Genomic DNA, 14832 nt, shown 5'->3' with positions numbered 1-14832 from the left:
AAAAAAAAAAAAAACTGAACGAAGAAAAATCCAAATCCAGGAATTTCATGCTGAAGACCATATGATATCTTTTTTTTGATATAAAAGACCATATAATTTCATTCAGGCTAGCAGGAGTGACTACATAAAAACACTAACCTGCAGCTTCGAAGGTAAAGTAGCACATAAAAATGCAACTGCACCCATCTGCAATTGCTGGGAAAATCTTCTGTTAATTAAAAAATTAAACAGCCAGAGATTTTTCAAACCCGCATCTTCCATTGAAGCCATATGGAATAATAAAAGAACAGACCCTTGGTCAACATAGTGCAATAGCGCACAATTCCTGCTAAATTGCAGACAAAATGGTGAAAACACATTGCTTGATCCTAAGCAGCACAATGGTATGTTATTTAAACTAAATAAAAGCCCATAACAACTTCACAAATTAAAGCATACTGCATCTATTAAAAGCAAGCACCTCTGTAGCAACTAGACATCCAGCTGTCTATGCCTCATCCAAGTCGGATCATCTCCTATAAAATGCATGATAAAGACAAAACCGGCAAACAAAGAGTAAGCTAAATTGCTCAGCATTCTAAGCTTCCACCCTTTCAGGATCCTCAATAACAATTCCCTTGGCGGGCTTTGCGAGGTAGTCCGTGTACTCCTGGAATGGGGACTTGGTGAAGCGAGTTTCCCTCCAGAAGTCAGGTGTCAGGAATCCATAGGTCTTCATGAGACAATCAAAAGTGGCCTGCAACAACATTCATCACATTTTATAACACAACAAATCGACACTAAATCAAGCCTAAACTAAACTACGTGCAAGTCATCAAGATATTTATGTAGAGGCTAATAAATCTCTGATGAAATTATCACAGATAAAGGTGTTCAAATCAAATAGTAAAGATGGTAACATGGTAACCAGCAAGTGAAGAGAGGAGAGCAACATCATTTTCCATGGCTATAAAAATAGAAATATAAACTTTCAGCAATCTGTCATTAACCAAACCGGCTCACAGGACTGGGTGGTGTCTGGGTTGAGCTGCCTGCAACCCAGACCCAACCAAAACCCAACCTGCAGAAGCACAACCTACGTCAGCCCAAAATCTTAGAATATCTATTTACATATAAGATATTTTTGTCTTTGTGATTTAACAATATATAAATAACCATCTTATCCCTCTAGAGAGCATATAAGATTCAAAACTAACCTAACAAAATCAACTAGACCTGACTATTTCTTCAACCTAACCCAACTCTTATTTGGCTTAAATATGGTTGGTTAGAATAAATTCCAACGCAAGTCTGGGTTGGGTCGGTTAGGTTAAGAGATACAAGGTCTAGTTCCTAAAATCTCCCTCCCCTCCCACTACGCAGCACCGGGCCACTGAAAATATCAAGCTTGTCTTCTTTCAAATAGGAAATTAGCTCTTGAACTATATTAACGAAATAGTTCCGGAAACTCCTGGAACCATACTTTCATCTGATGTAAATTTTAAAACCAAACTGACTCTAATTATTTGTAATCCCCCATGACCTTAACGCTCCAATCTTACCCCTTCATAACTATTATTAGTTTCAATCACAATTTTCAACTTCATAAATCTTAGAATATGTAACATATATAATTTAGCATGCAAAAATCACCATAATATTTTCTTGCACTGATCTTCTCACGCAGAAGTCATTAATAGGTAGTCTAAGATGATCGATATAATCTATTTCAATTGACGGGATTTCTTTTATAAGAAGATTAAAAAAAAGCAAACCTAAATTCACACTAGTACCCTTAGCTTCTGTTTTCTAAATCATGCAAAGTCAGGAACGTCGTTCTTAAATTGCATCCTCCTTCCAAACTATGTATAAGATGAAAAGTTAGCACAGGCATTTTTAGCGACCGTTGAGGTCAAGGTGAGGTTGGGCTCCGGCCCCCGTGTCCAGCACTACGAAAGAATTTTTCGCCCTCCGACCTCACCATTGATGAGGTCAGATGAGGTCAGGTGAGGTCAGGCTGCAGCCCGCGCATCCAGCGCTACAGGAAAATTTTCGCCCTCCGACCTCATCCTTGATAAGTCAAGGGAGGTCGGGGTCCGGCCCGCGCGTCCAGTGCTAGGGAGGATCTGCCACCCTCCGACCTCGTCCCCACCGGTCTCAGACAGCGGAGACGACTGCTTCTCCTCTAAGGTATTGTCCGCTTTGGGCGCGTCGTGCACTACCCTTGGGGGTCTGCATAGATACTAGCCCCTTCAGCGCGTCATGCGATACCCTCACGGTTTTGCCCCACAAAAGGTGCATCTAAAGAGAAAGGGGTTGCCCCTCTCCATTTAAGGAATCGACCTCTCCATTATCTAGTCGATGTGGGACTAAGTTCGGACCCTTTATTCCCACAACATAGCCCCCTCAGCAGAGGGGTCTGTGCCGGGGTCAAGGGCTCTCAATAAAAGCACCATTGTTGAGGTCAAGGTGAGGTCGGGCTCCGACCCACGCGTCTAGCGTTACGGAGGGATTTTCCGCCCTCCGACCTCACCATTGATGAGGTCAGGTGAGGTCGGGCTCCAGCCCGTGCGTCCAGTGCTACAGAAAAATTTCCGCCCTCCGACCTCATCCTTGATGAGGTCAAGGGAGGTCGGGGTCCAGCCCGTGCGTCCAGCGCTAGGGAGGATCTGCCACCCTCCGACCTCGTCCCCACCGGTCTCAGATAGCGGAGACGACTGCTTCTCCTCAAAGGTATTGTCTGCTTTAGGCGCGTCGTGCGCTGCCCTTGGGGGTCTGTGTAGATACTAGCCCCTTAGGCACGTCATGCGCTACTCTTACGATTTTGCTCCACAAAAGATGCATCTAAAGAGAGAAAGAGGTTGCCTCCCTCCATTTAAGGAACAGACCTCTCCGTTATCTAGTCGATGTGGGACTAATTTCGGACCCTTTATTCCCACAACAATGATCATTGAGAAAATCAAATATCAAAAGCCCCTAATTCTATATCGAACAAATAGAATACCAGCAATCAAATCGTTCAAGACTTCGTTCCAGAACAGGAGCAACTGATATTGCATCACATAATGCAAACTAGCTAACCCGAAGCAAACATACTTCATTTCTAATCCAGTTAATAACAAATTAAAATATAAAATTGCAGTTTTTTCTTTAAAAAAAACAGCAGACTCGGCACTTACTTACTTCGACCGGTCTAATCAATCAATGGAAGTAAGAAAACAAAATATTTAATTTTCATAATCCAAACCTTGACAAAGTTTCCAAGGGTCTTGGTGGAACCACGAGATGACGTGAAAACATCCTCGATCCCTGCGAACTGGAGCACCTTCTTGGGTACACGGGCAGCGACGATGCCAGCACCACGGGGCGCCGGGACCATCCGAACGGTAACCGACCCGCACTTTCCGGTGACCTTGCACGGCACGGTGTGGGGCTTCCCGATCTTGTTCCCCCAGTAGCCCCTCCTCACAGGAATTACCGAGAGCTTGGCCAGGATGATGGCCCCGCGGATGGCGGTGGCCACCTCCTTCGAGCATTTCACACCGAGCCCGACGTGGCCGTTGCCGTCGCCGACGACGACGAAGGCCTTGAACCGGGTCCTCTGCCCAGCGCGGGTCTGCTTCTGGACCGGCATGATCTTCATGACCTCGTCCTTGAGCTGAGGGCCGAGGAGAGCGTCCACAATTTGGTGCTCTTTCACGGCGAGGGAGTGGAGGTAGATCTGCTCGAGGCTGTGGATCTTTCCCTCCTTCACCAAGCGGCCGAGCTTGGTTACGGGGACCCACTTCTCCTCCTCGTCCCGGCGGCCGCGCCGGCCACCGCGGCGGTCGCCCCTCCCGCGGTCCCCACGGCCACGGCCGCGGCCGAATCCACGGCCGAATCCGCCACGGTCTCCGCCTCTCTCCGCCATCAGGGGTGTGGGGATGTGGTGGGTTAGGGCTTTCGCCGGTGGAGAAGTGGAGGAGATGGAGCGCTGAGAGGGCGATGTGGCTGCAAGATGGGGAAGAGAGATATTTATAGTCGGAATCTAGGGTTTTCATTTCCGGATCCCGCCGATCAAGGGCTTTGAATGGGCCAAGCCTTCCAGGTCCATCATGTTTTGGACCGGATGTCTGTGGGCCGGTCCGAGCGCGGCTTCTCTTGTCAATGGAACATAACCCGACCCGGCCCACTGGTATCGTTATCCGTTACTGATGCTGATAAGCTTGCATGAAGGGAAATGGCAAGGTTTGATGAGCAAACCAGACCACGCATGAATGCATCTTTGTGTTACTTCGGTTTCCGTTCATTCACATCTCAATATCTCATGCATTGCTAGTCTTTGTTCATTTACATCTTATAAAATTGTCATATTAGTCATCTCCCTTCATTTAAATATTATATCATACATTATATATGTCTTCCTTCCTACCTATCTAAAGTAGGCCATAATTTTAACCAATATAGCATCACAATACCAACTTGTAATCTGGACGGGCATATGACTTTTGAGCCACTATGGATTACTAAAAACTATTATATTATGGGATGATATTAGTTTGGTCATTATAAAGCATGCCAATTTCCCTCTATTCTGAAATAAGTTCTTCTCATAAAATAAAACTTGGATTTTGTGTACCCAAGTTTATCTCCATCTATGAAGCCAATTTCTGAAAGCAAGCAATTACCTTAGTCATGTTTATACTCATTAGTTTGTAAGAAAACATGTGCATCTGTTTTATAATTACACTTCCCTTTTTTAGGCAAATCAATTATACTGTACACAAAATAAATTTTATAAGAGTAATTTTTTGTTAGACCAATCAATGTAAACCAAGACTAGGCCCTACTCGAATTATTCTGCTGTAAACTTTAGCTTCCAAGCGTTGGTCTAAGAGAGTCGGCCAGTTCGAGCAGGAAAAGCATCAGTCACGGTGGGCCAACTTGAATCAACCATGACCACTCCAAGTCAACCATACGTCATTTTAATCAAACAATCCGCGTAGAGTCAACCAAACGAAACAATTTTAGTGCTGTTTTTTTCGCCAATGGGGGGGGTTGGCCGGGATGACTTCAAGGCGTTGTTTAACACCCCATTTGCTAGGTGACTCTCTTTTACTTGAAAACAACCAAACAAACTTTTTGAAATTAGAAGCAAAGGAATATGAATGGTGCCAATCTTTTAGGTATTAAAAAAATCACAAAATTTATCCTTGAAAATATTGCTAACTTTCAGTTTGGTCCTGCTTTTTGGATTTTTGAGCCTCAGTAGAAGTGGCATTGCCAGCCATTCTGGTGCAGACAGCCAAAACAAATACAATAGTTACCACACCTGCACTTGCTTTCCAACCAAATGAACCACGCCTGTATGCGATTCCAATTACAAAAACAGCCACAGCCTAATGACGCTTGGAGAAAAACTACGCAAAGTTAACATCTTCCTATCAGGCATGATGGGGGAAAAAAATCATATTTGCAGAATGTCTAAACTTCATGTGTCTACAGAAGTCAAGAGATAATCCAACAGATATGGAGAGTTATATCACAGAGGAATCATTTCACATTATTTTCTAACTCTTGAAGTGCACCACTATTTATGTGACAGAATCCAGCCGCATGTACCATATCAACGCCTCGTCATTTGCTTACCCCACTAAAAGGCGCGTGGGATCGCAGAGAGCCAACTGCCTACCCGCCATACACCACCATATTCCAAGAAGCCAACAGGCGCATGCACCAGCACGCACAGACACAATGCAAAAATGCACAAAGGCATAAAACTGGAATTTGTTATGTTAATACAAATGCTTGTTCCTACATGTGAATAGGAGCTGCCTCTTCTTACACAGATCACTGTTTGCGACAGGTTTTCTCAGACGGCTAATTTGACAGCGATAAGAGTTTGATTTCTTCTATCCAACGTCCATGCTACACATAATACAACCCGATTTCATTGCAAGAAAACCTCGCTCCCCTGCCATGAATTAAGCCAGGGATGCCAGCATTGTTGCGTCTTCCACATCATAAAAGAATAACAGCACGCAGAAACCAGAACATATATTAACAAATAACCTCCGAGGAGAACAGGGCAACAGAAGCTTCTTGTTCGCATCATTTCTTAGGCAATGAAACTCCAAATGGATGCAAAACAGTTTAAAAAAGCATGTTCAGTTGAAGGAATCGATGAGCTGCAGGAGGTGACCTTATACAGAATGGCTGAGGCTTTGCTCTGCCTACACAACACCACCAAAATGGCTCCACCTGTGATGAAACAAACAAGGAGAGCACTGATGCACCCACATGACCAGGGACAGCAACTCACAGCTGGAGAGGCGCCACCATTTACAATAGCAAGGCATAAAAGAACATGACAGTGTTATGGTTTTGGCTTTTTATGTTTCTGAGAGATGAAACGAACTGTTTGCTTTCCGAGTTCCAGGGTCTTGGATCTTCCATCATCTAGACGAACTGATAAAGATGAAGAGCCTTCAATGACATTAGAAACCACTCCCTTGTGCCTGCATTACAGCAACTTGCACTTTAACCAATGATTTATGACATCTCCACAAGCGGAGCATCAGCTAAACTTTGAAGCCTACCATCAAGGGAGTATACTACTGTGTTGTAGCAAAAACATCACATAACGACAGTCAACATTATCTGATAAAGAGTTATAAAGCAACACAATGAAATAATAACACAATACAAATATGCCGATACAGCAAACCTTGAAATAACAGGATACAATACCGCTATGATACATCAATGAGTATATATGGGTCTCATACGTCCATAAATGCATACATATATACACAAAAACATATATACATATGCATATATGCAAGCATGCATGTAAAAAAAACATCTATAAAGCATAGTCGGCTATTAAAATAAAATAATCCATATTTTAAACTATAGTATCAATTTTTACAAGCTCATCATTTAGTCATCATTCAAATCCATAGATCCTAATTAATACCTTATATTTTAATATTTACATCATAAAGTACAAAATTAACCATGCATCATCAAAAGATTAACATTAGAAAGAAAGAAGCACCCTCCCCTTCATTTTTCGAGGTATCCATGAAGTATCTCATATATATCCAGAGGTATCTGGAGTATTTTTCTAATTTTGAAAAATGAAGTATTCATACAAGTATTAAACACGTATCCAAGAAGTATCCAGCGAATACCAATATACAATAAATATTCAATTCAGAAATGGCATGTGATTTGATATATCCATACTTCCTAGTGAGTCCAGTTACCACTACAAACTGGTGAGTTAAACCGTGGAATGCTAAAAGCAGTCTTTGACCTGGTGCGTGGGATTCATGTTATTTATTTACTTCATGAATTCAGTCTTCAGTAGATGGTTCAATGGGAATTTCTAGCTGGCTTACACAAAGCATCAAACTTTCAAACAGATCCATAAAGAAAAATATATTAAGTTTCCGCAACATGTTTCAGCATGCACTAGTGTTTGCCAAGAAGGTTAAGGCAGAACTGTAGCTCAAGATCATCTAACGAACCATGATTTTTTATGTAAAATTAAACAGCACTTTTCAGTTTTTATTGAATCCAACGACAAACCAATGGAGAATGGAAAATGCAAGATTTAAGTTTTTTTTCTTTAAAAAAAGGATAATTGAATGGTCCAGAAGACACACATGGCTTAATATGGCCTCTAAACTATTATATGTCAGCAGGTAACAGGTTTTCAGCTTGTCTCTGATATATTCCTTTTCCAAAAAAGGAATCAGTATCATTCACAAATTTTATAATAAGTACTAAAGATTATGTCTAGCTTTTGCAACTCATAACACTATGATCATATTCAAGGTTTTAAAGCAAAGCTGACCATGAATTCTCTGATGCTTCATGAACTTCAACTCTCTTTCCAATCACATCCTTTCCCAGCTTCTGCAATATCCAGTTTGCGTCAACAACTTCATCTATCGGATCTTCCTGATTCGGCTGCTCATTGTTACCATCTACCTGATTATTTTCTCTGTGAATAGATGGCCTCTTTCTCTTTGATCTCTGCCCCTTGACAGGATTCTTCTCCTCTCCTCCACTAGGTGCCCAAGAGCTTCGCTGTTCAAAATATGGGTTCTTGAATTTTAACTTCAACAATGGTTTCAGATCATTGGAGCAATTGGAAGCAAACGATGATGCAGCCGCATTATGGATTTCACTTTGCAAATTAACCGCTGTACCCGGGGAAGTTTTCCCTAGCAAATCATCATTATCTCTTAATATGATTTGAGACCTAGTCTTTATTGCAGGGTCTAACTCCCTACTTGTTTTCCTTATTATAAGAGGACTTCTGCGAGCAGTCGTAGGTTCACACTCCTCAGCAATAATGGCTCTGCTTTTCCTGTGTGTCTCAGATATCTTTTGGAACTTCATTACACCATCTTCTCTATTTCCCTGTCTTGAACTTTTTATCTGAGTTGAGTTGTCAAGTTTAGCTCCTGAAAATATTTGGACCGTTATCTTAAGACTTTTCTGCCTAAGCATATAGTCACTTAAATAACATCATGAGACAGTTTGAGAGCCTTCATTCATTACACAGGAGCAATAAACTCCTGAGAAAATTTTCCAATAAAAGTAGTTTGCCTAAACCTTAATGGAAGAAAAAACACTCCACGAGAAAGAATCAGCTGCATATGATAAAATTACCTTTTCCATCATGATTTCTGGCAATTACAGGGTGACCATCATGCACATAATTCTTAGATTTCGTATCCAGCTGGCTCATGCCTTCACTGCCTGTAACCAAGGTAAAGTAGTAATTGTCCTTGAGAGACAGTTAAAATAGATGATTCAAATTTCAATATATAGGTTGATATAACATTAGTAAATTGTCTTTTATTTTTAATACAACATCTCAGATGAAGACTCAAAAGCCCAGCAAGTTTTTATAACTTCATTAACTACTAGAACTTTTCTGTTTGAAATGCCTTGGTTGTGGTAATTTATCGTAATGATAAATCAGTGTTGCCATTATCAATACTGTGTATTACAATAGCCAAAGCTGGTAAGAGGACATAATCAATACCGAGCAATTCAACAATATGACCAAATAATGTTTAGGAATGTTTTGTGATTAGCTGTCACATTGTTGAAACCAGGAACTGGTCTCATATATCAAACTTGTACAGGCTAGGGGGCAATAAAAGTGTGCAACGGCCATACTTTACCATTAACAAGCCACCGCTTGATCCCATGATAAGCTCTTTTAATTTCAATCAAGCTGAGAGAGTTTCAAGTTTTAACCAAAATCTTTCAACTGTGAAAGATAATGATCTAAAACCAATAAACTAAGACCTTGGATCAAGGACTTGTTAAAGCAATTTGGTATGTAATTTACAAAATATTTATGGGAGATGAATGGATTGATTTCTAACTACAGCATTTGTGGCGACAAGTTCAAGCAAGCAATGATACAATGGCATGCCTTAGCACAACATAGACTAGACTAAAACAAGCATGACCAAGGTTTACGGTCTCAATATCGGACATGTACCAGTACCATACTGGTACAATGTCGGTATGCTCAGTACAAGGGTCGATTTAGCGTATCGAGACTCGGTACGCCCTCGTACCAAATCTTGATTTGGTACCGGTTCAGTATGGTACACCGGTACAGAATAGTACACATTGGTACAGCGAACCTTGAGCACGACAATTTCCCAACCAACTGTAGAATTTGAGAACAGAAATAACACAAGCCAAATGAATGATTGGTCATGGAAAGGCATGTACCATTCAAGGCATTAACGTCTTGATCCTTGTGACAGCTTGAAGCTTCTGACTTAGGAGAACCAGGTGCATTTCTATTTTTTGCACCTATATGTATTACTAATTTAGTTCCTTTCACCATCTCAGTTTTGGCTGAATTGTTTCCAGCACCCTCTTTGACATGCAGTCCGGGTGATTTACTACCCTTTATATGGACCTTAGGCATCTTATCAGAGTTATTACTTACAACTTCCTCAATAAACATCTGGTTATTACTTCCCATATGATCAACGGAAGACTTCCCTCTATCATTGCGTGGACTTCTGGTCAAAGGAGACGAAAAGATGTCCTGTTCATAATTTCTGTATGACTTTGTCTCATCAAAATTAGGGTTTCTAGGGCTGCTCTCCAGTGATCTCAACTGCTGCCTTTCAGCATTTTGATATGGCTCTCCAGGCTTACCAGCAAATTGCACCTGATGCCCCTTCTTTATATATTTCTTATTGGATGACTTCTTGGAGAAACTTTTCCCATGTTCTTTAGAATTCTTGCTTGATTTATCAGTCAAACCTTTGGCAGAAATTTTGATGAACTCCCATAATCATTCTTTGGTATAACTGGAGCAGCTTCATCATCATCTGAGTAGGGACAAATAGAAAATATTTCCTCCTGAGTTGGCAATCCAGCAGCAGCTCTCAAGCTTGCAGTTAGATCACGGTCAGCTTTATCTCTCCTCCGCCAAAACTCTCGAACAGCATCTTCCATATCCTTGACCTGGCCATTATGTATGTATCAGTTATAACACAAACAGGGTAGAGAAAATTCCCTGCCAACTACCAGAACAGTAAATGTCACCCGGTAACAATCTCCACGACATGCAGGACATTTGTAGTATAAGTTTCCATCTGCTTGGAACTGCTGATATTTTTCATCACTGCAAGACAATGCAGGATTGAGAAAAGAAGCCGATGACTGTATTCAGCAAATCTGATAATAAGAAAAAACTTTTCCTCACAGAAATTATAGTTTCAGAGAGGTAAGGCAGTCTTAACTCGTGGATGCATCAAATATCACACATCTAGTAATTGCAACAGTGCAATTAAAGTTGTGTCCAGGACTCAAGGTTTGCTTCCAATATATTATCATATCAAAAACAGTTAAAAGTTTACATATATGTCCAAGTTGGAAGAACCTCTCAAGTCTTAACCAATATTAACAGTAATTTATTACGAAATAAATCATACCGAACTTTTAATGATATTAACTGACAACCATGGGTTGATTTTGTCATAATTAACTAACAATAGCAGTATTCCATTACCACTAGAATCCACACACGCTTCAGACGTGAGGGAAAAAAATGCAGATGGAGAACTGCAGCTTTGAGGGAGGCTGCACACCTGGGTGTTTTTTAGGATAGTCTGTTCTCTCTCTACTTTCAGAGTTCAGACTTCGGAGTCATGCAGACATCCTTTAAAACACAGAAGGTCTTGGAGTCCAACATGCATGTGCAGGACTCCCAGGACTTCCATACATGTATCCATACATCCATACACGGCTTTCCAGTATAGAGAGAGAGACATTATCTCTATACATAGTCTGAATACGAAAATATCACTCTTTAAGAAGCTAAATGAAGCAGAATGAGATATGAGACTTTAAAGGAATGTTCGAGGCAGTAAGCTGTTAGACAATTTAACACAAACCTGATGCCATCACATACACAATGCACCCATTGTTCGCAAACATCACAACAAACCATGGGTGTCATTTCAGAATCTCTATAGACCTACAAAATTTGAACATGAGAAAATTTAGTCACTCATTGACTCTAGATGGACATACTGATCCATCTGCAGGCATATACAAGCAAAACAAAAAAAATAGTTCAGGAAAAATACAAATGAAAGGGGACAACATATCTAAGCTTCAGGTATGCCTATACGTCTGTGAGGCGTCTGTATCTTTGTTTCAAATCCATCAAAATGTCTTTGAAACAAAAGCAACTAAGCATGAAAACCAAGCATATTTATCAAAAGCCCCTTACCTACCAAAGAAGTTTCAAATACAACTTCAGCAGTAAGAACATTTCCAAGACACTAATTCTGAATACCAAGTAGGAATATTTCAGTAGAAAATCAATTTGTTTATGGTTTTGAAAACATTGGCAATTACCTTCAAACAAACAGGACAGTATTTTCCTTTCACAAACAATCTTCCGCAAGCATCGCAGCAGGTATACCCTAAAAACCACCTGCATATCCAACAAACACATCATGCGATGTCAAAGCAAGTTACAATACCAACATGAACACTGATTTCATTACCACCCTTGTTAAGAAACATTACATGCATCAATAAATCAACAAAATTACGATTAAAGTCCCTTGACAGAACAGGAAAATGTACACATCATATGAATATGAAGAAACCTTAGGACAAAAATGAACAGTCAATACCTTGTGCTAAGTCCACTTCCAGGGACAGTAGACCCACAGCTATGACATCTTGTGTGTTTTGGACATAAATAAGGCCCATGACTCACATTCTGCAATTTTTCACAAAAATGTTACATTAAAACGATAACTTCACAATTTTCAGACAAGAGAACCCAAGAAACATATGCACCTTGTGTGGAGGCTGTTGACAGTAGCAATGGTAAGCACCATCACACCTTTTGCAAAATGTTAACTTAGTGGGATCACCAGCTCTTCGGCAAACCTGAAGCAAAGAATTAACTGACATAAACAACTATATGAAGTCAAGGCACTGGCACTGACTATTTAGTTGCTTTCGATACATCTTCCTAGAAGAAAGTAAAATTGTATTTGTTAGCAAAATCCCAGCAACCTGCTGCAAGCTGATCAATATGGAATAGCCATCGGCCCTATGCACCATCAGAAATAAGCAAACAGAAAGCAAGTAAGGTTTTTATGCCTCACATTTGTTAGTTTAAGCCAAACCATGGAGAAGCAGAAACTGACAGACTTATTTTTTGGGTTGTTTTCGGGCTTAGTTCCAGATGAAACTGATTTGTTTTGGCTTACTTCCAGCAGAAACCCTCTCTCTTTTGGCCTTAACTTCAGAAATTGATTCAAAGGATCCTTTAGCAAAAACTCATAGCTCCAAATTTTGTTCAAATCCCATATTTATTTCAAGCCATGATTTATAACATGGAGCAACTGAGGCTACATCTCTACCATGTTACTCAGTAAATCTATTATGAACAGGTAAGGATAAGGGAGGATTGAAATTTGAACAGCCATAAATAAGAAACTAATGTACATTCAAGAGTCTCTTCCTCCAAGAGGCAAAATCAGAGCAAGTTGCTTACTTCTCTAACCCATCTCTTCTTGTTTGTCAAATCATGAGGATGTATATCTTACTTATGAACCATCAGAAGACTTTTACCTGAAAGGCACATTTCATACTCCGAGGCTTTCTTGCAAAACAACACCTCTCTCCTCATACAAGGAAACCTTACAAAGTAGCTATCTTGAGAATTTCACCCAACTGTCTAAAAGTTTTGGTAGCGTTACATAACAGTAAGTAAATAATAAAGAGAAAATAGAAGAGCTCAACAGCCTTCTCATCCAGCAAAGAACTGCCTGAGGTGCGGCACCAACTCCTGAAGCCTAAGCATCAAAAGACTCCTACCTTTTGCTAACTTGTCCAAAGTCAAATCAGCAGCAGCAAAAGAAAATCAGCTGGAGGTTATTCAGCAAACTAGTAATCAGTCAGAAGAATATATAGAGTCTTTCCAACCCTCAACAAGTTACAAATTCAAGAGAAATTCTTAAACCATGATGATAAGCAGTAAACATCATTCCAGTTACTTGGGCCTAGCCTAAGACTGGACTAAAACTAAAATGCATCCCCTTTATGCAACTCATGAAAGCATCCAGTGTGGTCTTTTACATATAGAAGGTTAAGGGCTTCACATTGAAGCAACAAAGAACTAAACCTCACAAATGCGGCAAGAGGGGCAAGCCCACGAGCTCCAATGAAATAGATCTGCAAGTTCAGCACTTTAAGTACAGAAGTAGTTGTAAAATGGCTTTCCCAAAGAACTCAAACATTAAAGCAGAGACCTCTATATTCAGCCCAAACTTTCAAGCAGCTCCTGTGGTATTTCTTATTGCAAAATTTGCATGACAGCATCTTCATAGCTCTTTCGCTGCCCTCGTTCTCACCAGAAAAACAAATACGGCACATAACCTTGACTAAAGAACCTTGATCTTCTGTACCAAGATTATTAGATGCTTCTCCTGGTACCTCCTGTGACAGCACAAGCAATTCTGTCAACCACCATCAAAAGGACTATCTAGGCTTTCAAAAGAAATCATTAAGGAAATAGAAAAAGTAAAACCGTTAAGTGATGCCAAACTCCAATCAACCTGAAAACCAAATTAGCGACATCCGGATTTTTGACATAGTAAAAATTCCATTAACATACTGAACTATTTGATAAAGCATTACAAGGATGTTCAAATCAAATTTTATACATCTTTGGGATAATGCAACCTGATTCTCCTCACAAAGTCAAGTATGTTTCATTTCCATGCATAAATGTTCCATAAAGTTGTAAAAACTAGCACTAGCTTTTGGCATATCAAAGATGAAATCAATTACTTTAGATGAACTGTCTACAGTAGGGAAATAGGATGAAGGAAAGATGACGAGTTTTCATACAAGACAAGAATAACTTCCCATAGGTAAACAGCAAAATTTCAAATGTCGTAGTTACAGAATCGATTCAACCATCGGTTATTTGGAATTTCTTTCTCACAACAAAATTAATGCTGAAAGATGCATCAATTATGAAATAAGTAATGAGACAGATGATAAATGGTTGTCAGATCTTTGAAATAAAAAGCAAGCTGATCAAAAACTTGATCCGTATGCCAGATAAATATGGAGCAAATTGCAAGGGGGCAGTTCTGGACTCAATCTGACCAGATGTCCAGCACTACTGCACTATTGACTCAGGAAGTTACATTGAGTCAGTTTATGGATAGAAAACCCACAATCCAATGGGTCATTATCATATATGAATATAGAAATGGAGTAACATCACAGAATACCTGCATATGTTGCTACTTTGCAATATCTTCAAATCCCACA

The 14832-nt window shown here is 40.2% G+C and overlaps 1 protein-coding gene and 1 pseudogene across 1 annotated transcript; both read right to left on the bottom strand.

Annotated features, from left to right (window-relative positions):
• Nucleotides 1–238: 238 nt before the first annotated feature.
• On the bottom strand, nucleotides 239–3973 carry LOC120109068 (40S ribosomal protein S2-3-like). Its single transcript, XM_039122801.1, has 2 exons — nucleotides 3227–3973; nucleotides 239–736 (listed from the first exon to the last, which is right to left on the bottom strand). The coding sequence occupies exons 1-2, from the start codon at nucleotides 3887–3889 to the stop codon at nucleotides 578–580; spliced, it is 822 nt and encodes a 273-aa protein (XP_038978729.1). The 5' UTR covers nucleotides 3890–3973; the 3' UTR covers nucleotides 239–577.
• A 1740-nt stretch (nucleotides 3974–5713) lies between these two features.
• LOC120109073 lies at nucleotides 5714–14357 on the bottom strand (annotated as a pseudogene).
• Nucleotides 14358–14832: the final 475 nt, after the last annotated feature.

The sequence above is a fragment of the Phoenix dactylifera genome, unplaced genomic scaffold (genome assembly GCF_009389715.1).
Source record: "Phoenix dactylifera cultivar Barhee BC4 unplaced genomic scaffold, palm_55x_up_171113_PBpolish2nd_filt_p 001769F, whole genome shotgun sequence".
NCBI lineage: Eukaryota > Viridiplantae > Streptophyta > Magnoliopsida > Arecales > Arecaceae > Phoenix > Phoenix dactylifera.
This window is presented reverse-complemented; position numbering and strand designations above follow the sequence as displayed.

Excerpts from the sequence above, each read along its gene's own strand:
- LOC120109068 (XM_039122801.1), bottom strand. The coding sequence starts at position 3,889 with ATGGCGGAGAGAGGCGGAGACCGTGGCGGATTCGGCCGTGGATTCGGC. Across the intron at positions 737-3,226 it reads CCCTTGGAAACTTTGTCAAG|GCCACTTTTGATTGTCTCAT; the intron begins GTTTGGATTATG and ends ATGTTGTTGCAG.